Source organism: Macaca thibetana, chromosome 15 (assembly GCF_024542745.1).
Source record: "Macaca thibetana thibetana isolate TM-01 chromosome 15, ASM2454274v1, whole genome shotgun sequence".
NCBI classification, from domain to species: domain Eukaryota; kingdom Metazoa; phylum Chordata; class Mammalia; order Primates; family Cercopithecidae; genus Macaca; species Macaca thibetana.
In genome coordinates this window covers 47,177,647-47,201,595 of record NC_065592.1, presented here as the reverse complement: position 1 = coordinate 47,201,595, position 23,949 = coordinate 47,177,647, and the positions used below count along the sequence as shown (strand labels likewise).

General features: G+C 40.2%; 2 protein-coding genes across 3 annotated transcripts in view; both read right to left on the bottom strand.

The window, feature by feature from the left end:
- Positions 1-23,949, bottom strand: part of UBAP2 (ubiquitin associated protein 2) — a 113,950-nt gene that overhangs the window by 40,801 nt on the left and 49,200 nt on the right. The window contains exons 7-11 of one of the 2 annotated variants that reach the window (XM_050760743.1): positions 19,929-19,983; positions 18,388-18,491; positions 10,287-10,352; positions 7,051-7,103; positions 82-149 (exon numbers count right to left, since the gene is read on the bottom strand). In XM_050760743.1, the coding sequence (XP_050616700.1) occupies positions 82-149; positions 7,051-7,103; positions 10,287-10,352; positions 18,388-18,491; positions 19,929-19,983 (346 nt within the window). Of the gene's footprint in view, positions 1-81; positions 150-7,050; positions 7,104-10,286; positions 10,353-18,387; positions 18,492-19,928; positions 19,984-23,949 lie in introns of those variants that run through there. The other variant, XM_050760745.1, reaches the window with a different exon arrangement.
- LOC126937429 (oligosaccharyltransferase complex subunit OSTC-like) lies at positions 14,445-18,381 on the bottom strand. Its single transcript, XM_050760858.1, has one exon. The coding sequence runs from the start codon at positions 15,101-15,103 to the stop codon at positions 14,639-14,641; it is 465 nt and encodes a 154-aa protein (XP_050616815.1). The 5' UTR covers positions 15,104-18,381; the 3' UTR covers positions 14,445-14,638.

Genomic DNA, 23,949 nt, shown 5'->3' with positions numbered 1-23,949 from the left:
AAAAATAAAAATTCTTTTCCTGAGGCAAAAGATTTCAGTAATGCTTTGAATAACAAATATAAGATGGCAAAAAGTATTTACCTTTGCCCAGGTGAGATGTGATTCTCTGCTGGAACAGATGAGGCAGTGAAGACCTTTGTTTCAGAAAGCTGTATGGAAAGTTGAAAAATTTAATCTTATTCTATATACTATTAAACCTAAAACACAGACTTCCTGATCATTTGTAGCCATCAGTAGTCTCTTACACTTCATGTAACAGCTATTCTAAAGAAAATGAAACATACAAGTGACAAGTAATTTTCAAGTGAATGCAAATTTTTTTTCTGAGACAGGGTCTGGCACTGTTGCCCAGGAAGGAGTGCAGTGACGTGATCTCGGCTCACTGCAATCTGTGCCTCCTAGGTTCAAGCAATCTTCTCACCTCAGTCTCCTGAGTAGCTGGGCCTCCAGGCATGCACCAGCATGCACCACCACACCGGGCTAATGTTTGTATTTTTTGTAGGGACAGGGTTTTGCCATGTTGCCCAGGATAATTTCTAATTCCTAGCCTCAAGTGATGCACCCACTCAGGCTCCCGAAGTGTTGGGATTACAAGTGTAAGCCATGGCGCCCGGCTGCAAGTGAAGGCAATTTTAGATTGAAAAGCCTACAAGAATGATTTCAAATCAGGAAAATGAGATTAATGGTAAACAACACAGTGAAACACTCAAACCAGGGCTCAACCGCAGACTCACTTCTCTATTTGTCGTTACACAAAATGAGAATACCAATAAACCCATCAACAAAGCTACCAAAAATGCCAAAAAATTGAGAAGGTGGCCAGGAATGGTGGCTCACACCTGAAAGCCCAACACTCTGGGTGGCCGAGGCAAGAGGACTGCTTGAGGCCAGGAGTAAGACTTCATCTGTAGGGGGGAAAAAAAAAAATTGGCTGGTCATGGTGGTGTGCACCTGTCCCAGCTACATGGGAGGCTGAGGCTGGAGAATCGCTTCAGTCCAGAGGTTGAGGATGCAGTGAGCCATCATCACACCACTGCACTCCACCCTGGGGGACAAAGTGAGATCCTGCCTCAAAAGTCATTAAGAAGTTTGAAAAGGTGAAATAATCGATGTTTTCTCCCCCCAAAGACAGATGTCTTTAGTATTTAATTGATGAGTAATTTTGCATTTCATTTTTATTAAACCAAGGGTTTCTATTATTTTTAAAAAATTAATTTTATCACATTCTAACACATCCAATAAACCACAAATATTCAAACCAAATAACTGAATAAGTCTGGCATACGTAGGCTCCCATGAAACCATCACCACAATTAGGACAGTGAATATATTCTTTACTCCCCCACAATTTCCACCTGTCCCTGTGGAATCGCTCATTCCCACCACTTGTCTGCATCCTCAGACAACCACTCACATGCTTTCTGACACTAGATTAGGCTGCATTTTCTAGAATTTTAAATGAAATCATAAAAGTATCCAAATCTTTATTTCTCGCTTCTTTCACTCAGCATAATTAGTTTGAGATACATGCGCATTGTTTTTTTTATTTTTTATTATACTTTAAGTTCTAGGGTACATGTGCACAACTTGCAGGTTTGTTACATATGTATACATGTGCCATGCTGGTGTGCTGCACCCATTAACTCGTAATTTACATTAGGTAGATCTGCAAATGCTATCCCTCCCCCATCCCTCCACCCTACAACAGGCCCCGCTGTGTGATGTTCCCCTTCCTGTGTCCAAGTGTTCTCACTGTTCAATTCCAAACTATGAGTGAGAACATGCGGTGTTTGGTTTTCTGTTCTTGTGATAGTTTGCTGAAAATGATGGTTGCCAGTTGCATCCATGTCCCTACAAAGGACATGAACTCATCCTTTGTTAAGGCTGCATAGTATTCCATGGTGTACATGTGTCACATTTTCTTAATCCAGTCTGTCACTGATGGACATTTGGGTTGGTTCCAAGTCTTTGCTATTGTGAATAGTGCCACAATAAACATACGTGCATGTACATTGTTTTAACTCACTTTTATGGCATTCAGGATAAATTTTTTGAAACCTCAACTGACGTTAATAAAAGATACGTGTTCTTTTTACGTTTTCAATGTGGGGACTCGGCTTTGAAAGCCTGGAAAACGTTGATCTAATGAGGTAACATGGAAAACATAAAAATGCTACTCAAAAGAGTCCCATAATTCTTATCAACTCTAAATGTCTCAGAAACACTGTTTAAAACCAGACTTCCTGCTTCAGACAGTATGTGTAAGCAGGAGGTAAATCAGACAGTAGGTGTTCATTTTCTTCAACAATATAAAAGTGCTAAATTGTTTACTGTTTCAACAAGTCAACAAGAATGGCCTAAGTTGCATCCTATTTCAAAACGGTGTGTGGGAAGGGTTTTTTTTTTCTTCTTCTTTTCTTTTCTGGGAGACAGACCTCACTCTGTCACCCAGGCAAGAATGCAGTGACACGATCACTGAGGCTCACTGCAGCTACAAACTCAACCTCCCAGGCTCAAGCATTCCTCCCACCTCCACCTCCCAAGTAACTGGGACTACAGGCACCTGCCATCACACACAGCTATTTTAAAATTTTTTTGTAGAGACAAGGCCTCCCTGTGTTGCCCAGGCAGATCTTGATCTCCTGGGCTCAAGCGATCCTCCTGCCTCAGCCTCCCAAAGTGCTAGGATTACAGGCATGAGCCAATGTGCCTGCCCCAAGGTAGCATATTTTCATATTTCCAGTGAATCCATTTTTGCCTGAAAGAAACTTACAAATTAAATCAATTTAAGAAAAAGAAGTGTGAGGTAAATGAGAACTACTATAAACACTGACATATCTAAACATGGTAATAAAACCCTGAATGGTTCCCTTCTTTTTTTTTTTTGAGACGGCGTTTTGCTCTTGCTGCCCAGGATGGAGTGCAATGGCGTGATCTCGGCTCACCGCAACCTCTACCTCCTGGGTTCAAGCAATTCTGCTGCCTCAGCATCCCAAGTAGCTGGGATTACAGGCATGCGCCACCACACCCAGCTAATTTTGTATTTTTAGTGGAGACAGAGTTTCACGATATTGGCCAGGCTGGTCTCGAACTCCTGACCTCAGGTGATCCACCCGCCTCGGCCTCCCAAAAGTGCGGGGATTACAGGCATGAGTCACCGTGCCCAGCCTTTTTATTATTTTATTTTATTTTATTTTTGAGACAGAGTTTCGCTCCTGTTGCCCAGGCTGGAGTGCAATGGCGCAATCTCGGCTCACTGCAAGTGCCTCCCGGGTTCAACTGATTCTCCTGCCTCATTCTCCCAAGTAACTGGGATTACAGGCACCCACCATCACACCCGGCTAATTTTGTGTTTTTAGTAGAGACAGGGTTTCACCACGTTGGCCAGGCTGGTCTTGAACTTCTGACCTCAGGTGATCCACCCACTGCGGCCTCCCAAAGTGCTGGAATTACAGGCGTGAGTCACTGTGTCTGGCCTTTTTTTTTTTTTTTTAAAGGAAGGGCCAGGCACAATGGCATGCACCTGTAATTTCAACTACTTGGAGGCTGAGGCAAGAGGATCCCTTGAGTACAGGTGTTTGGGGATGGAGTGAGCTGGGCAACAGTGCAAGACCTAGTCTCTAAAATGAAAAAAAGGCTGGGCGCAGTAGCTCATGCCTGTAATTCCAGACCTTTGGGAATCCGAGTCGGACGGATCACTTGAGGTTAGGAATTCAAGACCAGCCTGGTCAACGTGGTGAAATCCCGTCTCTACTAAAAATACAAAAATTGGCCAGGCATGGTGGCACGCATCTATTAATTCCAGCTACTTGGGAGGCTGGGGCGGGAGAATCACTTGAACCCAGAGGTGGAGGTTGCAGTGAGCCAAGATCGTGCCACTGCACTCCAGCCTGCGCAACAGGGAGAGACTCCATCTCAAAAAATAAAAAATAGATTACATTTTTTAAAAAAGGAGAAAGGAGGTGACTAGTTATTGTTCTAAAATCTAGAAGGAATCTAGGATTCACATTTTAGATTATTCCCCTACCAATCAGCATTACTTTGTATCACCCCAGAGAAATTTAAAATTTTTTGTGATTCCAAAGAAAAAAATACCCAAATTCTATCTGTTAACTCTTTTCACGAATTACATATTTTGACACAGCAGAATGTTAATGTCTCTCTGGAGTACATGTATACTGCCTGATACCACATGTTCATCAAAAGACTTCATGTGACCCACAGAAAACTCCAATAATTTAGGCAGGACAGCTATTATGATATTCATTATACAGATGAAAAATAGGAGGCTCGGACTGGAAAGACGCCTTGTTGAAGGTCAACAGCTAGAATTTACACAGAATTCTGTCTTCTGATCCCTTGCTGATTTTCTAACATGCCTGCTGATCCTGACAGGCAACCAGATGTAAAGCTTTTAGCCCTGCAACCTTCTCCTACCCCACCTCGCAACAAAACCCTAGCAAAAATGTTAATAATACAAAACATTTATATGTGGGATGGTTCTGTTCAAAATAAGGTAAGGTGTCCAAAGACTGTCCACTTTGACTTCCCTTTAATACTAGTGCCCAACCCTCCACTGGTTTAAATAACCACTTATCAAGTCCAGCTGCTGATATTAAAGGTATCAAACATCATACCAGTATGATGCACAGCCAGGGATAGCTAGAGAGCCAGGTGGCATCATAACACTAAGGACTTTCAATTAGTATGTAGCAGCAGTGAAAATATCCCCCAAATCCTAACTAAATGAATATGTCCACTCTCATCTTTGTCACACTCTACCGAGCTCACTCCTCACAAGGCAGATTTAATCCTGCTAAAAAAAAGGAAGCAAAAGTGCAAAGTTTAAAAAAAAAAAAAAATGCTTGTCCAAAAATTGCTTAATTTTGGCCAGGCATGGTGGCTTACACCTGCAATCCTGGCACTTCGGGAAGCCAAGGCAAGAGAACTGCTTGAGCCTGGGGGGTTGAGGCTGCAGTGAGCTATGATGGCACCACTGGACTCCAGCCTGAGCGACAGAGCAAGAGCAAGGCCCTGTTTCAAAAAAAAAAAAAAAATTAAAATACTTATTTTTTACAAGGTAAAATGAACCTATCTATGGTAGTGGGTTGTTCAAACACCACTTAAAACACAAATAATACTGTATGTGAAGGAGTAGTAAGACCCAAGGAATAATGCCCTGCCTAAGGTCATTAAACAAGTCAAGCAGAAATCATGTGTCTTGTTTCTCATTCCAAGCAGGTCCTGTTAGCATAAATGGAAACACATATGGAGACAGAGAAAAAGATAGAATCTCAAAGTCTGGGTCATTGTAAATAGTTCTGAGGATCTGTATTTGTAACCCATTTATTCTTTCCTGCTCAATGTCTGCTCAAACTCTGTGTCAGGCAGATACCAAACTCAAGAGTTCTAGAACTTGATAGTCAAACAGAAAAGAGGTATAAAATATGGTATTGGGTTATTTATCCCTTTTTTCTCTTTATTATTTAACTTATTTTTTTTCCAAAAAAAATACTATGCTGAAAGCAGAACTTATAGACTGATAGTACCCAGAAGCTAGTGTAATATGCTCAAAAATATCTGTGGAATAAAGGAATTTTTTTTTTTTTAAAGCGTTCTTCTAGTCAAAACGGGAAGAGGTTGGGCATGGAACCAGAGCACCCCTATTCAGGTTACTTTCAACTGTGACCCAAAATATAGACTCTCCTTTAATGAAAATATTCTAAAGAATAGTAGTTCACAAATCTGGGCAACAGTGTCAGCTGGCTATCAGGTCAAACAAAACAGAGATAAGCTTTAAAAAAAAAATCAATCCTACTTAACACCTGGTAATTTTGTTTGTTTGCTTTAAGACGCATTCTTGCTCTGTCACCCAGGCTAGAGGGCAGTGGAACGATAATGCAGCACTTAAGTCCTGGCTCAAGAGATCCTCCTGCCTTAGCCTCCTGAGTAGCTGAGACTACAGATGCACAACCACACACCCAGGTAATTTTTTTTTTTTTTTTTTGAGACGGAGTCTCGCTCTGTCACCCAGGTTGGACTGCAGTGGCTGGATCTCAGCTCACTGCAAGCTCCGCCTCCCGGGTTTACGACATTCTCCTGTCTCAGCCTCCTGAGTAGCTGGGACCACAGGCGCCTGCCACCACGCCCGGCTAGTTTTTTGTATTTTTTAGTAGAGATGGGGTTTCACCACGTTAGCCAGGGTGGTCTCGATCTCCTGACCTCATGATCCACCCGTCTCGGCTTCCCAAAGTGCTGGGATTACAGGCTTGAGCCATGGCGCCCGGCCGGTAATTTTTTTTTTATTTTTTTTTGTAGAGACAGGGTCTCACTTTGTTACTCAGGTAGGTCTCATATTCCTGGCTTTAAGTGATCCTCATACCTTAGCTTCTCAGAGTGCTGGGATTATAGTTGTGAGCCACTACGCCCAGCCTAACACCTCAACTTTTTTTCTTGTTTGGTTTTTCCAGTTTCCCAAATCATCTTGACACTTGGTCATTTTTAAGCATGAAAACAAATATTCTCAAAAACCTGAAAACACTAAGTTCCTTCTAAGAAGCATCTGCTAAAAAAGCCAACTCTCTAAAACCCTGGCTACGATGACAAAAAAGAAGCCAAGATGAGATAAGATGTCTCAGGCTCTTTCTTCCAAGTAACAAAGCCCCCAGCAAACACCGAAAGACAGGTATCTGCCGGGCGCAGCGTCTCACACCTGTAATCCCAGCACTTTGGGAGGCTTAGGCAGGTGGATCACCTGAGGTCAGGAGTTTGAGACCACCCTGACCAAAATGGTGAAACACCGTTTCTACTAAAAAAAAATACAAAATTAGGCAGGCGTGGTGGCACACACCTGTAATCCCAGCTATTTGGGAGGATGAGGCAGGAGAATTGCTTGAATCCAGGAGGCGGAGGTTGCAATGAGCCGAGTTCACGTCACTGCACTCTAGCCTGGGCAACAAAAGCAAAATTCCACCTCAAAAAAAAAAAAAGAAAAAGAAAAAAAGAAAAAAGAAAAAGAAAGAAAAGTCTCATCTGACAGCAAACACTTACATCTTCAGTCCAGTCTTCTGTTGTCCACTCCTCCACAGAATTCTTCCAAGCCCCTGTTGGGAAACAACAGCAATTAAAGTTTATACCACAAAGTCAAATACAATCTGAGTCCAAATGAATCCTTTTTGTGTACTATTCAGGAAAAGATATATATACCTCACTAGCAATTTAGTTTACAACCCAAGAAACAGGATGATCTTAATCTATTCTCGGTAAAATCAGTAATACTTCTTTTCTCCCCTTCTCTTTGAAGTAATGTTTACAAATGCAACTTGACTAGTAGTCACTATCTACATAACCGCAAATCAGTGTTTAAAATGGATTTTGCTTCAATATAGGTCACATCCAAGCAATGCTGCCATGATTAAGAAAGTATGGACATAGCACAAATATAGACATTTAACAATGGTTTGATTTCTTATGATGTAGTCTTTAAAACAAAAAATTTCATTTTAAGGCAAATCTGTCTTGGACCCCATTTTAGTTGGATTACTGAACTATCAAATTTAGAGAAGCATCCTTTTAATAAAACGTTAGCTCTACTATATGGTTTCCTAATAGGTCTCCAGCAAAGTTTAACATTACTCTTGCTTGTATCAAGTCTGCTGCTTTAAGTTCTGAAGTCAGTACACAGGATGCACTCAAACAGTTCTTACAGAATACTCATCCATAACACATCTAAGTACTTTAAAGAAAAGTGTTGGCCGGGCGCGGTGGCTCAAGCCTGTAATCCCAGCACTTTGGGAGGCCGAGACGGGCGGATCACGAGGTCAGGAGATCGAGACCATCCTGGGTAACACAGTGAAACCCCGTCTCTACTAAAAATACAAAAACTTAGCCGGGCGAGGTGGCAGGCGCCTGTAGTCCCAGCTACTCGGGAGGCTGAGGCAGGAGAATGGAGTGAACCCGGGAGGCGGAGCTTGCAGTGAGCTGAGATCCGGCCACTGCACTCCAGCCTGGGTGACAGAGCGAGACTCCGTCTCAAAAAAAAAAAAAAGAAAGAAAAGTGTTGCTACTCAAAAAATGCTTATTTACAGATCTTATATAAGTAGAGGGCCATTGTTTATAGTATGTACTAAAAAACATGCCCATAGATAACGGTTTTAAAGGAAATACACTAAGAAATTAACGACGACTAACCCCAGAAAGCGGGATTATGGATGTTTTCAGTTCCTTTATAGGAAGCAAGGAGTTAATCATCTGACACACAAAATTCTGTTTCTCTCCAAAAGTTGTGTATGGAGAGGGAAAAGGAGGAGGGGCGCGCTTGTGAGACAAAAGAAGTCAGGTAACCATGTCTACCTTCCTTAGAATCATGTAAATAGCGGAATAACTGACCTCCTCCTAAGTAAAATGATGATTGTCTCTTAGAAAGAGAGTCCTTATTTGTGGAATGTTTTTAACACGATATACTGATTTCAGATTGGGATGGCTCTCTGTGAAATATGATGTAAACTGTGCCAATATTTGGGTGTAAAATACAAATGGTTTCAAAACGGAAAACATTTAATTCTGAGAAACCACTAATAACACTGGAAATTTGGAGGATGAAGTTAATGAAAGCCAGCATGGTAAGACAAAGCTTGATGGGGAAGATGAAATATACACACACACAGATATAAAGGATACACACACACGGATACAAAGGAAAATTTCCAGGAGAAAAACAATGATGAAACATTACAAAAACCTACATAAAAAATATTAAAAGTATTCTAAAGCTTAAAATATACATTCTTTTTTCTAAGTTTTAAAACTGCAATAAAATACACATAAATTTGAGCAGCTCAGCCACTATACATACAGTTAATGTAGTAAGTTAAAACAGGCTTTTATACATGATATGTAGTAAGAATGACCTACCATGGCAATTCAGGAGGTATCTTAAAAATAAAAAAAAACAGTCTGGGCATGGTGGCTCATGCCTGTAATCCCAGCACTTTGGGAGGCTGAGGTGGGTGGATCACGAGGTCAGGAGTTCAAGACCAGCCTGGTCAATATGGTGAAACCCTGTCTCTACTAAAAATACAAAAATTAGCGGGGCGTGGTGGCGTGTGCCTATAGTCCCAGCTACTGGGGAGGCTGAGGCAGGAGAATCGTTTGAACCCAGGAGGCGGAGGTTGCAGTGAGCTGAGATCATGCCACTGCTCCAGCCTGGGCAACAGAGACTCCATCTCAGAAATAAATAAATAAATAAATAAATAAATAAATAGGCCTGGAGCAGTGGCTCATGCCTGTAATTGCAGCACTTCGGGAGGCAGAGGTGGGTGGATCACCTGAGGTCAGGAGTTTGAGACCAGCCTGGCCAACATGGTGAAACCCCGTCTCTACTAAAAATACAAAGAATTAGCCAGGGGTGGTGACTCACACCTATAAATCCCAGTTACTTGGGAGACTGAGGCAGAATTGCTTGAACCCAGGAGGTGGAGGTTGCAGTGAGCCGAGATCATGCCATTGCACTCCAGCCTGGGCAACAAGAACAAAACTCCATCTCAAAAAAAATAATAAAAATAAAAATAAAATAATAAAAATAATAAAAAAAGACTGGCCTACCACTTTGAGAGCAGTATTTTGAAAATAATTAAACACAACTTTGGACTTGCATAGTAGGGTGAGAATCTGAGTACATTTAAAAGCAAGTACAAGGCACTATGTAGCCTGAAGGAAAAACAGGAAAACAGTTAAAAGCAGAGATGCAACATGATAGAGTGGCGTGTCAGGAAATTACAGGGAAAACTCCCATGTCAGAAGCAAGTGCCACATTGCAGGAACTAGCCATACAGACTATAAAAAATTCCAGACATTAAATACAGAAGGCAGAGGCTCAGGTCCTAATCATATTTTGGAATATTAAAATTTTAATTTGGTTCACATTAGACCTACACCCCAAAACATAAGGGAAAAACTTCAACAATCCTTATTTTCAGCTTAAAATAATATATTTGAGATGAATGCTTCATGTTCAGTTTAACTTGGTGTTAGTCCTCTAATGAATGTATGTTAAAGAAGGCCACTTAGGAAAAAGGAAAACAATGGTGAAAATTCTGTGGCACCTTGAAAGTCAATCAAACATTTCCATTAGCAAACTGCAAATTTGATTACCAAATAAATGGGTATAGTTTACAAACATTTATCTGATAAATTTGTATTAGCTAGCTTTGATAAAAAATGAAAGATATTGCAAGCAATTTATAAGATTCTTAACTTAAAAAATTAAAAAAATTAAGTATTCATACCTTTGAGTCCATAAGAACTTTTGTTTGACAGATCCTGAGCTACGTTGTGAGTATCTGATGCCAGTTCTGTGGACCAATGTAAAATTGAGGGTTTAAACATATCAAAAGAATGAAAGTATTCATCACAAGAGAAGATAGTCACCGTCAAAGCTATGTATATGCTGCGTTACTGCCCAAGGATAGTGAAATGTAGTTGAAATCCATACTCTTACAGGTCACTGCAAATCAAGTTATGAATTTTATCCCTGATGGCTCTTGGACGCTCAAATTACTTCAATTATTCTCACTCTCATGCCCATGTTTACCAAGTTCCCTTCTCACTCAGCAAAGAGAGTATTCTAATCTGTTTAACAGGTACCAGTTTTTAGAAAACTTATCAATCAGCATTCTGAGTATACACAAGTCTTTCTAGTTTGGTTAATTTGAATGCTCCTCACATTGCGAACAGATTTGTGGTTATTGTACTGTCAACAGTTGGGTTTCTGAGCCTTATGGCCGAGTCCTGGACTCAGAACTCCCTTATCAACAAGCCAATACCATTCTGTGAGGCCTCTGGAAAAATAGCCAGCACCATCAGCTGATGACATCCTTTAACTGTATTCTACAACAAACTGGTTTTGCTTATCTAAATGCTTTTCAGCAAGAAATCTGCTACTTTAAATAATAAGTGGGAGGAGATGAAAGAAGAAAGAGAGGAGGAAAGATAAAATAAGAAAAAAAGTAACTAATTGACTAATTCAACATTCTGCTTCAACAGTTGGACAACATTCGGCTTCAAAGCCACGGAAGTGGGCACAGCTTCCACACACAGTTCTTCCACACTGTGTGGAAGCTGTGCACAGTGGTGCAGAGCTGTAGTCCCAGCTACACAGGAGGGTGATGGAGGAGGATCACTTGAGCCCAGGAGTTTGAGGTTGCAGTGCACTAAGATTATGCCTGTGAATACCAACTATACTCCAGCCTGGGCAACAAATTGAGACCCCCACCTCTTAAAAAAAAAAGAAGAAAAAAAACATCAGTGGAGGTATTAATAAAGGCACTATAATATCACATACATATTTTTGTTTGGATGTGTTTTCATTCCACTTTTATAAAAACCTAAGAATGGGGTTGTCAGATGGTATGGCAAAGGTATGCTTTCCCACCAGGCATGTATATGAGTACCTGTTATTCCACAATCCTCACCAGCACTTGGAATTTTTCGTTTCCTTTAAAGTCATTTTAATAGGTGAATGGGCGTAACTCAATGTGGCTTTACTTTGTATTTCCCCAATGACGAATGATGATGAGCACATTCTTACGGATTTGTTTGCTATCCATTTATCATCTTCCCTTGTAAATGCAAATACTTTGCTTTCTATGAACTTTTTCTGTTAAAATAATTACAGATTCACAGGAAATTATTCTTCACCAGTCTCCGTGTTGAAATAGACATTACACAAAATTTACCACGTCTAACCCTCTTCGAGTGTACAATTTAGTGGCACTGAGTATATTCCTAATGCTGTACAATCACTACTATCCATTTCTAGAACTTCTTCCATTTTTTTCCCCATTTTTAATTGCTCATTTATTTTAGGGGGTTGTTTTCTTATTACTGATTGTGAGAGTTCTTTATTTATTTTGTATATAAGTCCTTATCAAATATGGATTTTATATAAACATTTTCTCCAAGACTACATCTCATCCTATCATTTTTCTCTTCAGAAGAATTTTACAATTTTTGATAAAATGTACTTTGTCAGTTTTCTCTTTTATGACTCAGGCTTATCAGATTCTATAAAGAAATCTTCACCTAACCTAAAGTCACTAAGATTTGCCACTCTAAGTTCTTTGTAAGTTGTACTTTTAGGTTTCATGTTTAAGTGTAAACTTGCAGGGTAATTTTTGTATACAGTATAATGTATGGCATTGAACTGCCTCATAATCTTTGACAAAAAACAATTAGCCATATGTATATGTAAACTACTATGCTATTGATTTATATGTCTTGCTTACTGTAGTGTTAGAGCAGTTCTTAAAATTAGGGAGTGTAGAACTTTTTTTTCTTTTCAAAACTGTTTATGCTACTTTAGTCCCTTTAATATTATATAAAAATTTTAGAGTCAAGTGGTCAAGGCCAGGCAAAATATCTCACACCTGTAATCCCACCACTTTGGGAGGCTGAGGTGGGCAGATCACTTGAGGTCAGGAGTTCAATACTGACCCGGCCAACATGGTGAAACCCCGTCTCTGCTAAAAATACAGGGGAAAAAAAAAAAAAAAACAGCTGGGCATGGTGGCACACACCTGTAATCCCAGCTACTCAGGAGTCTGAGGTAGGAGATCACTTGAACCCAGGAGGTGGAGGTTGCAGTGAGGTGAGATCGCAACACTGCACTCCAGCCTGGGTGACAGAGTGAGAATCTATCTCAAAAAAAAGAATCAAGTTGTCAAAAATCTGAGAAGATTTTGATTGGAATTATGCTGAAGCTATCGATCAATTTGGAGAGAAATGACATTTCAAAGATTTTGAGTCTTCCAATTCATGAACACTGAATATGTTCCCTTTTATGAGGGTCTTCTTTTATCTTTCCCAACATGTTGCATAATATCAACATACAAATCTTGCATATATATAGTCAGAAATACAACTATTTCTTGTTTTTTTGGTACTCTAAAAAAAGTACTGTTTTTCTTATTCTTTGTTTACAATTGTTCATTGCTAGTAAAGAAGCACCATAATTATATTTTAATGCTGGTTATAATTCTATACGCATTTGTTAGAATTCATCCTCTATACCTCTAAAGGGAGAATTTTATCATATATATATATAAACTACATCAACAAATTTGATTTTTTTAAAAAATCAGTGGGGAATATTTACATGAGATGGACTACCATGGATTAATAAATTCAAAGACTGAGTCAATAAAAACTAAATGTCACAACAGTAAGACTAAAATATATTAAAGTGGTATATCCCTCTATTTATTGTCTTCCTTATTTTCTCTCAATATTGTTTTCTATTTTTTCTAATCTTACATATTTTACATATCATTAGACTTATTCCTAGGTATTTGGTGTTTTCTGGAGCTACTAGCAATTTTTTTCCATTTTCTGTTTGTTGACGATTTACAGAAATACATTCATTCATGAAACTTGTGTCTTGCATTTTGTGCTTGTGAAACTCTCCAATAATTCATCTATAGTTTCTTTTACATAATCACAGAAAACAACGGTTTATTCTCCCTTTCCAGTCCTTATGACTTACTTTTCTTTATTGCACTGGCTAGGACCTCCAGAACAGTGCGAATGGAAGCAGTGACCACATGTTTTTATCCTGTTCCAGAGGAAAAACACTCAATATATCACCAGTGACTGTAATACCTGCTGTAAGTTTACAGATATTCCTTATCTGATTAAGGAAATTCCTTGTATTTCTAATTGCCAGGGTTTTGTTTGTTTTTAATTAGAAAAATTATTTCTGCTCCTTTCATAGATCTTATTGTTCAGGAAACAGTCATACATACATATTTGGAATAATGTATTATCACACTCCCTATTAAAAGGCAAGGCACCATAGGTAAAACTGATCAGCCATCCAGAATTCTCTACTTATGGAATCTTGCTTCTTGATTTTACATTAATTCTGAAAATCAGAAATGTCATCTACAAAAAAAAAGTTAAAGGGGCTATAAAACATAATCACTTTATTCAATATTATATTTGTAAACTGGAGTATATTTTCTTTAAAAAACGAAAAACTAAGAAGAAAATGTCACTCAACATCACTGATCTCAACAGATCAGCAGGAAAAAAAATACTGTGATAAACTTGTCTCTGATACCAAGAAGAAATTTTACTCCTTGGCCGGGCGCGGTGGCTCAAGCCTGTAATCCCAGCACTTTGGGAGGCCGAGACGGGCGGATCACGAGGTCAGGAGATCGAGACCATCCTGGCTAATATGGTGAAACCCCGTCTCTACTAAAAATACAAAAAACTAGCCGGGCGAGGTGGTGGGCGCCTGTAGTCCCAGCTACTCGGGAGGCTGAGGCAGGAGAATGGCGTAAACCCGGGAGGCGGAGCTTGCAGTGAGCTGAGATCCGGCCACTGCACTCCAGCCTGGGCGACAAAGCGAGACTCCGTCTCAAAAAAAAAAAAAAAAAAACAGAAATTTTACTCCAAGCATCAATATACTTCCAGTGTTTTCACTACATATTTCTTTACTGCTGCTCTTCATTCTTTTCCACATTTCATAATAGCGGATTGGTATAGACTTTAAAACTTCATTGACAGGAGCAAATCCAGTATCCATTGATTTCTTCTCAAAAGGCACTCTAACCTATCAGATTGCCTGGCAGTTTCATTCTCATGAATACTCTAACTGTAAAAAAAAACTCAATAGGACACAAACAAATCCAAAGAATAAAAGAAGAAATTTGCTGCGTTTAGGGATATCTGGTGCATTTGACTGGTCCAGGATTATGAAACCTAAACCTCCCACTGTAAACAGGAAGCTGGATGCAAGTCCTTCCATAATAATATATTGTCCATTTACTCTGTACACCAAGAAAGCTACTGGCCTCTGATGCCCATGTTCATCAGTCACAGAGCCAACACTTGGAGGTTCAACAATAACATCATAAATTATTCCTCTGGTCATGAGGAAGCAAGACACCACCACCAAAGCATACACAGTCATGGCTGAAGGCATGTGCAGCCTGGTCGGCTTCGTCAGCTTCACGTTGGGACATTTGAGCACTAAGAATGGGCATTGGTACAAAGTCTCCATGTTGCTGGAATCAAAGACCATTATCCGGCTCAAATCCCACATGCCATTCAGAAACACTGTTGGTTTGTTTTAATCATGAACGAATATTGAACGCTCTTCCTTACAGAAATAATCATAAGGATTTTTATCTTTAATTCTGTTAAATGGATAATACTTATTTCTGTATTTTTATATATAACACACATAACATGAAATCTACCCTTTTACAGTAGACGGCTGAATAATTTTTAGTATATTCACAATTTGTGTAACCATCACCTCTGAAACAAACCCCATACTCATTCGTAGTCACTCACCACTTTTCCCAAATAGTTCCAGTCCTAGGCAACCACCGAGCTAATTTCTGTCCCTATAAATTTGCCTTAGACATTTCAGACAAATAAAATCATAAAACACAATATATGTGGTCTTTCTGTGACTCTGCATACTATTTTCAAGGTTCATTCATGTTGTAGCATGTACCTTAATTCCTTTTTATGGCTGAACATTATTCTATTCTATGTATATTCTATATTTTGCTTATATATTCATCCATTGATAAACATTTGAGGTTTCTTCCCCTACCCTGACAGACCTGTTCAATAGGAAGTATGGGTTGTTTCTACTTTTTTATAATTATTAATTATGTTGCTATGAATCTTTTTGTACAAGATTTTTATGTGAACCTACATTTTCCTGTCTTTTGGGTATGCATCTAGGAGTGGACTGATTTGTTTTTTTAAAAGTTAAACAAACTAAGCTGGGCATGGTGGCTCATGTCAGTAATCCCAGCACTGGCTGGGTGGGAGGATCTTTGAAGCCAGGAGTTCAAGACCAGCCTCTGCAACAATGCAAAATCTTTTATCTACAAAAAATTTTAAAATTCACCCAGTGCAGTGGTGTGTGCCATAGTCCCAGCAGTAAGTACTAGGGAGGTTAAGGTGGGAAGATGGCTTGAATCCAGTGGTTCAAGGCTACAGTGAGTGATGATCACACCACTGCACTCTGGCCCGGACAACAGAGTGAGATGTTCTCTTAAAAAAAGAAAAAGAAAAGAAGGTGGGGCATGGTGGCTTACGCCTGTAATCCCAGCACTTTGGGAGGCCAAGGTGAGTGGACCATTTGAGGTCAGCAGTTAGAGACTAGCCTGGCCAACATGGTGAAACCCTGCCTACTAAAAATACAAAAAAATTAGCCAGGCATAGTGCCGGACACCTGTAATCCCAGCTACTCAGGACGCTGAGGCAGGAGAATCGCTTGAACCTGGGAGGTGGAGGTTGCAGTGAGCCAAGATCATGCCATTGTACTCCAGCCTGGGTGACAGAGACTCCATCTCAAAACCCCCCCACCCCAAAAAACACAGTTAAGCACACTTAAATACCAGGTGTAATTCATTCTTTCTCTTTCTTTCGTTCTTTATTTCTCTCTCTCTTTCTTTTTTTGAGACAGAGTCCCACTCTGTCACCCAGGCTAAAGTGCAGTGGCACAATCTCAGCTCACTGCAACCTATGTCTCCCAGATTCAAGTGATTCTCCCACCTCAGCATCCCAAGTAGCTGAGACCACAGGCATATGCTACTACACCCAGCTAATTTTTGTATTTTTTTGCAGAGATGGGGTTTCACCATGTTGCCCAGGCTGGTCTCAAACTCCTGAGCTCAACTGATCTGCCCACCTAAGCCTCCCAAAGTGCTGGGATTACAGGTGTGATTTAACACGCTCAACCCAAGCATAATTTTAACGTGGTTATGGTAACCTTTTCCTGTTTCTGTCTTACTGAATTCTATTTTCAAATACTTAAAGATTTTTACAAGAGTGAAATTAGTAATTCCAAACTTGTTGCCAAAAAAAAAAAAAATCGACATACAGTATCTTATAATCTCCTTAATATCTGTATGATCTATATCAATATACCTTTTCTCCTTCCTGGAACTAATTACTCATGTTCTTCACCTTCCCTTGATGATCTCATAAGAAGCTTAACAATTTTACTAGTGTTTTCAAATAACAACTTACAAATTTTGTTGACCCTCTTTACAGTTTCTCTATTTACAGTTGATTAGTTGTGATTCTGGTCGTACTCTCTTACTTTCTGGCTAGGGTTGTTATATGGATGCTTGTGTGCATTATTTTATTTTATTTTTTATTTTTTGAGACACAGCCTTGCTCTGTTGCCAGGTTGGAGTGCAGTGGTACAATCATAGCTTATGTCATCCTCAACCTCCCAGGCTCAAATGACACTCCCCTCTCCAGCCTCCCAAGCAGCTGGGACCATAGGCGCAACCACCATGCCATGTTAATTTTTTACGTTTTCTTAGTATAGATGAGATCTTACTATGTTAATCAGGCTCACCTCAAACTGTGGCTCAAGTGATCCTCCCGCCTCAGCCACCTAAATGCTGAGATTACAGGCATGAACAACTTGCACCAGGGCTTGATAATTTATTGAACTATATTCTAAATCTAGGTTATATTTCATTGTGTTAAATTATGTTTTTGTTTTTGTTGTTGTTGTTTTGAGATGAAGTCTCGCTCTGTTACCCAGGCTGGAGTGCAATGGCACGATCTCGGCTCATTGCAACCTCCACCTCCTGGGTTCAAGCGATTCTCCTGTCTCAGCCTCCCAAGTAGCTGGGATTACAGGCACGCACCACCAAGCCTGGCTAATTTTTTTATATTTCTGTAGAGACGGGGTTTCACCATGTTGGCCAGGCTGCTCTCGAATTCCTGACCTCAAATGCTCCATCTGCCTCAGTCTCCCAAAGTGCTGGGATTACAGGTGTGAGCCACTGCACCTGGCTAAATTATGTTTCTATAAGTATAATCTCAATACTTACTGTACAAAGAGCTCTATATAAATAAACAACCAATATTTACCCCAAGAATTTCAGAAAATAATCCAGAAACAGCATGATACAGAAAAACCTGCAGTAGCAACGTTGCTACAAATCCATCTATCATCTACCGCATTATCATACATTATCTGACCAAAGAATCCACCATTAGAAATGGGAAGTACTTCCAGTAAAAAATCTTCTCCTCAGAAATTCTATATATCTGTGACATACTTTGATTGGAGTGTGGGTTTGTGCTGATTTATGCCAATTACCTTATATAGCCTCTTTCTTAGCTCGCAGAAGGGAAAATCAAATTCTTTGTCATCATGAGATTTATATGTGACAGACTTTGGTGGTAAGAACCAACTAAGAATAATTTCAGAGGTAGGACAGTAGCCTGGTTTTCATTCTTTTCCATCAGCACATTTAGACTTCATCTTTGCATGAGAACATAAAACTCTTAATAGCTCAAACATTTAAAACTCATCTCTGGCAAAAACAGAACACTTACCAGTTCCCTCATCTGCACCATTCTGAGCAGCTTCCCAAACTACTAGCTTTGTCCCACACACATCTGTAGATGTAGAATCTGAATAGTCCGCAGGATTAAATGTCCTGGGGTTTGAAATAAAGAAATAATAAAGGCAAAAGAAGCAAGCACCTAAGCCAAAATATTAACCATACATGATCTTCCACCAAACAAGCCCAGTGTCTTCTCACAGCCACTGTAAAAGACATTACCTTTCCTTCCCCTATTTAAATATAACTAATTCTGCCAGCCATGGAGATGCAGATGTGAAAACCAGAAGCTGCCTAGGGACCTTCCACACATTCTGGTATAATAGCCTTATTTTACTAAAACATGGTCCTCAGCATCCTAAAGCAGACAAGGAGACCCATAATCTTTCAAGGCAGAATAAGGGCTCTCATAAGAGTCCTGCTGAAAAATAAGGAATAAATAGGGAACACAGGTATTTTCTTCCCAAGTCAGAATCCAAGTTTGGCTTTGAACCTTTTATAGCTTAGAATTATATGCTCCTTTATAGAAACATTAGATAAAGAAGAAAACATTTTGTTCAGCACCTCTATTTCTTTTCAGTAAAATCCTAAACTGAACACCCAGTTTAACTGAATCATGGTTCAGAGGTCTAACATGAGCCAAAACAAATATTACCTTTAAAATTTTCACAAAGGAATGTGAAGTAAACAGAAAAATCCACAAAACAATTTACAGCTAATGGGCAGGGCTATGTCTTAAAGCGCTCCTGAGAGTTTGCTCCCTGTGTTTTTATCCCTCCTTTTCCTCGAAGGAGCTTAGGAAGAAGGCAGATTGCAGGAGGCACCACCACTTATCTAGAAGGCACTGACACCAAGAGTGCTGCCTGAAGTTAGAGAGAGACAAAGGGCTTTTCTTGGAGCCAATTCCCTTCCTTGACTGCATCTACGTATGGCTTCCACAGGATGTTTTAAAACTTTTTCTAAAAATTCAATGGGAGCTAATGTTTTAGAAGCAACAAAAAGTAAAATAACACCCAGAAACAAGAAATAAACCTCTGATTTTACTACCTTTGAGTCTGTTCAATGTTCACTATTACAATTCAGGAAAAAGATATCACTTATACATAAATAAGCACTACATTTACTTAGCATTCAAAGACAATGGCTGGATTAACTAACATGGCCCTTAGGCAGTGCCATTTAGGTATGTCTGTAGGTATGTTGTCACAACTTCAGGTGACTGCTACTGATATTTATTAATAGTACAGAGAGGACAGATGTTGCTAAACATCCTACAATATACAGGAGACCCTACCACTCCATGGAAGTATTATCCAATCCACAATCAATAGTGCCAAGGCTAGAAACCCTGCTCTAATGCCTATTTAAAAGATCAATTTTATTCATATTATTTTTCTTATTTGTAAATCTCTTTAAGTATAGAAAACACTAGATTCACCATGATGAACAAATTAGATGCAGGGTATTAGAGGCAATTGAAGCATAAAAACTAGGGAATTAAATAACTATAAAAATAGGATGGCTATGACTTACCCCATGCCTTGGGTTGAGAACCTTCCTGCCCCTCTCCCTCTGCCACGTCCAAATCCTTTAAAAAAAAACAAACAATTATATTATAAAATAATATTCATGTCCTACACAATTACACTTCCTTCTTCATCCTATACTCACTACCCAGACAATATTATCATTGTTCCTAATGGCACCAACATTCCAATCCAGGGCATCCAATTTCCAATTTACTGATCCCTGATGATACAACTACCTATACCCAGTTAGTGACTTCTAAGGCTAGAAAAGAATTAAATTCTCCTTGTATTATATTTGTGGTATTTGACAGCTAAACACAGGAAAGTTATATTATAAAACAGTCTGCACCCTTTAAAATCAGGAAGGGCAAACACCATGGAATTACAAGCCACTACTATAAAATGAAATGAGAACCAGAAAGAGGAAAATTCAAAGTAAGCTGAAGGCACTGTTAAATATCATTTTAAATACTAGGTCTTTGATCAAAGACCAAAATGGCAGCAAGCATGGGAATAAGCAAACAAGAAGAGAAAATTATGACTAGCACCTTTCCACATTCTCTCTTCATTAAAATCCTGAACTGAAGAGCAAAGGCCTAAATTTAAGAGCTAAAACTATAAAACTCTCAGAGAAAAACACAAAGCAAATGCTTTACAACACTGGATTTAGCAACGATTTCTTCAATATGACACCAAAACTACAGGCAAAAAAAGAAAAACTAGACAAAATGGACTTTATGAAAATTCAAAACTTTTCTGAGACAGGCATGGTGGCTCACACCTATCATCTCAACAATTTGGAAGTTGAGGTGGAAGGGTGGCTTGAGCAAGGAATTCAAGGCCAGTCTGGGCAATACAGGGAGACTCCCTCTCTACAAAACTATTTTTTATGGGCACAGTGGCATGAGCCTCTAACAAAAAATTTTTTTTAATTAAAAAATCCAATCCGGGGCCGGGCGCGGTGGCTCAAGCCTGTAATCCCAGCACTTTGGGAGGCCGAGACGGGTGGATCACGAGGTCAGGAGATCGAGATCATCCTGGCTAACACAGTGAAACCCCGTCTCCACTAAAAAACACAAAAAACTAGCCGAGCGAGGTGGCAGGCGCCTGTAGTCCCAGCTACTCGGGAGGCTGAGGCAGGAGAATGGCGTAAACCTGGGGGACGGAGCTTGCAGTGAGCTGAGATCCAGCCACTGCACTCCAGCCTGGGCGACAGAGCGAGACTCCGTCTCAAAAAATAAAAAAATAAAAAAAAATCCAATCCATCTTCCCCATAAATTCTAACAAGATAATGGAATTATTGTTTCGCACTCACCTGGCAGTAATGCTACTAGTAACGTTGGTTTCTGTGTATATACCATTTCCCTGCATTGTTATCTGGAAGGAACAGATTAATCTAGCAGCTCAGAATAAAAATCCAGTGTATTTTAATCATGAAAACCAAGTCCAACGATTCCAAAGATTATCAAAGTGAATAAACCATGTTATGGTAAATGCTGTACCTTTCCTCCTCAAGCCCTGGGACTCTACTACGTATCTGTTGAATGACTGTTCAAGGGTTTTTTTTTTTGAATTTTTGGAGACAGAGTTTTGCTCTGTCACCGAGGTTGGAGTGCAGTGGCGTAATCTCAGCTCACCACAACCTCCACCTCCCAGGTTCAAATGATTTTTGTGCCTCAGTCTCCCGAGTAGCTGGGATTACAGGCCTGCGTCACCACGCCTGGATAATTTTTGTATTTTTAGTGGAGACAGGGTTTCACCACGTTGTCCAGGCTGGTCTTGAACTCCTGACTTCAAGTGATCCACCCACCTCACCCTCCCAAAGTACTGGGATTACAGGCGTAAGCCACCACTCCCCGCTTCAAGTTTTGACTAATATTTACATATTCCATGCTGAGAATCGAAATGGAAAAGTTGCTCATTACTTTTTTTTTTCTTTTTCTGAGTTGGGATTTCACTGGCCATATTGGCCAGGCTGGTCTTGAACTCCCGGCTTCCAGTGATCCGCTCACCTCAGCCTCCGAAAGTGCTGGGATTATAGGTGTGAGCTACCATGCCTGGCCTAGTTGCTCATTACTCTGAAAGCCGAAATTCAAAGAACACCCAACCACCCCTATTGGGGCAGATCTTAACTGCAGACATCCCTCCTTTTCAAACAGCCTGAAGGGAAGCAAATGCAGAAAGTGGGCCTAATCTAAAAAGATAGAAAGCACTCCTTCCCCTCATCCCCAAAAGATAGTAAGAAGGACTTTAAAAGCTAGCTGTGCCACAGGGTGGGGAACATCCCACACCGGGGCCTGTTGTGGGGTTGTGGGAGAGGGGAGGGACAGAATTAGGAGATATACCTAATGTAAATGACCAGTTAATGGGTGCAACACACCAACATGGCACATGTATACATATGTAACAAACCTGCACGTTGTACACGTGCACCCTAGAACTTAAAAGTATAATTTAAAAAGAAAAAAAAAAAAAAAAAAGGCCTAGCTGTGCCAGAGGCCAGCCTGAGCAACATAGCAAGACCCGGCCTCAAAAAAATTCCAGATTTCTCAGGACTAGTTCAATAATATAGATGGTACTACTTCCATGTCCAGGGACCTGTTCAGGCCACAAACAGAAGGGGGCATCTTTGGTGTTTTTCTGGCTCAGAGACTTGGGAGTCTATCCCCCTACATTCTCAAGAGAGTCTGGAATAACCCCTCCCCAGCCTCAAAGAATACTACATTAATCAAATGAAAATGACAAAACATCCCTGGAATTCACTGAGGAACAAAGCTTATTTACAGCAATATCTTCAACAACACAATAGGTATGTAAATATCAGTTGCTACATTTAAGACTGATATACGGCCAGGAGCAGTGGCTCACACCTGTAATCCCAGCACTTTGGGAGGATCACGGGTGGATCACGAGGTCAGGAGATCGAGACCATCCTGACTAACGCGGTGAAACCCTGTCTCTACTAAAAATACAAAAAATTAGCCAGGCCAGGCGTGGTGGTGGGTACTTATAGTCCCAACTACTCAGGAGCCTGAGCCAGGAGAATGGTGTGAACCCAGGAGGGGGAGCTTGTAATGAGCCGAGATTGTGCCACTGCACTCCAGCCTGGGCAACAGAGCGAGACTCCATCTCAAAAAAAAAAAAAAAAAAAAAAAAAGTAGAGGAACTAATCTGAGTTACTAAATACAAAACAGTAAGATAAAGCAGTGAGAAAGGTTACAGAATAAACTATTGTTGCCTTTTTTGCATTATTTTTCTGCCATCCAGAAGGAAACCAAACCCTGTAACTTCAAGTGTAATTCATTAGCAGCCAGGTGCAGTGGCTCGTGCCTGTAATCCCTCTGCTTTAGGAGGCCAAGGGAGGAGGACTGCTTGGAGTCAGGAGTTCAAGACCAGCCTGGGCAATACAGGGAGACCTATCTCTACAAAAATGCTTTTAAAAATTAGCTGGGCATAGCCAGGAGCATGGCTCACACCTGTAATCCCAACACTTTGGGAGGCCAGGGCGGGCGGATCACGAGGTCAGGAGATCGAGACCATCCTGGCTAACATGGTGAAACCCCATCTCTATTAAAAATACAAAAAATTAGCCAGGCATGATGGCGGGCGCCTGTAGTCCCAATTACTCGGGAGGCTGAGGCAGGAGAATGGCGTGAACCCGGGAGGCGAAGCTTGCAGTGAGCTGAGAGTGTACCACTGCACTCCAATCTGGGTGACAGAGCGAGACTCCGTCTCAATCAATCAATCAATCAATCAATAAAAGAAAAAGAAAAAAAATTAGCTGGGCATTGTGATGTGCACCTGCAGTCCTATCTACTCAGGAGGCTAAGGCAGGAGTATTGCTTGAGCATAAGAGTTGAAGGTTGCAGTGAGCTATGATCATGCCACCGTACTCCAGGATGGGCAACAGAGCGAGACCCTGTCTCTAAAAAAATAAACAATAGTTCACTACCTTACCTGACTCAATCTCACCAGAAGAAAAGACCAAAATAATACATATAAGCTGCTAAACCATGTATCAATAC

Excerpts from the sequence above, each read along its gene's own strand:
- LOC126937429 (XM_050760858.1), bottom strand. The coding sequence starts at position 15,103 with ATGTGGGATTTGAGCCGGATAATGGTCTTTGATTCCAGCAACATGGAG.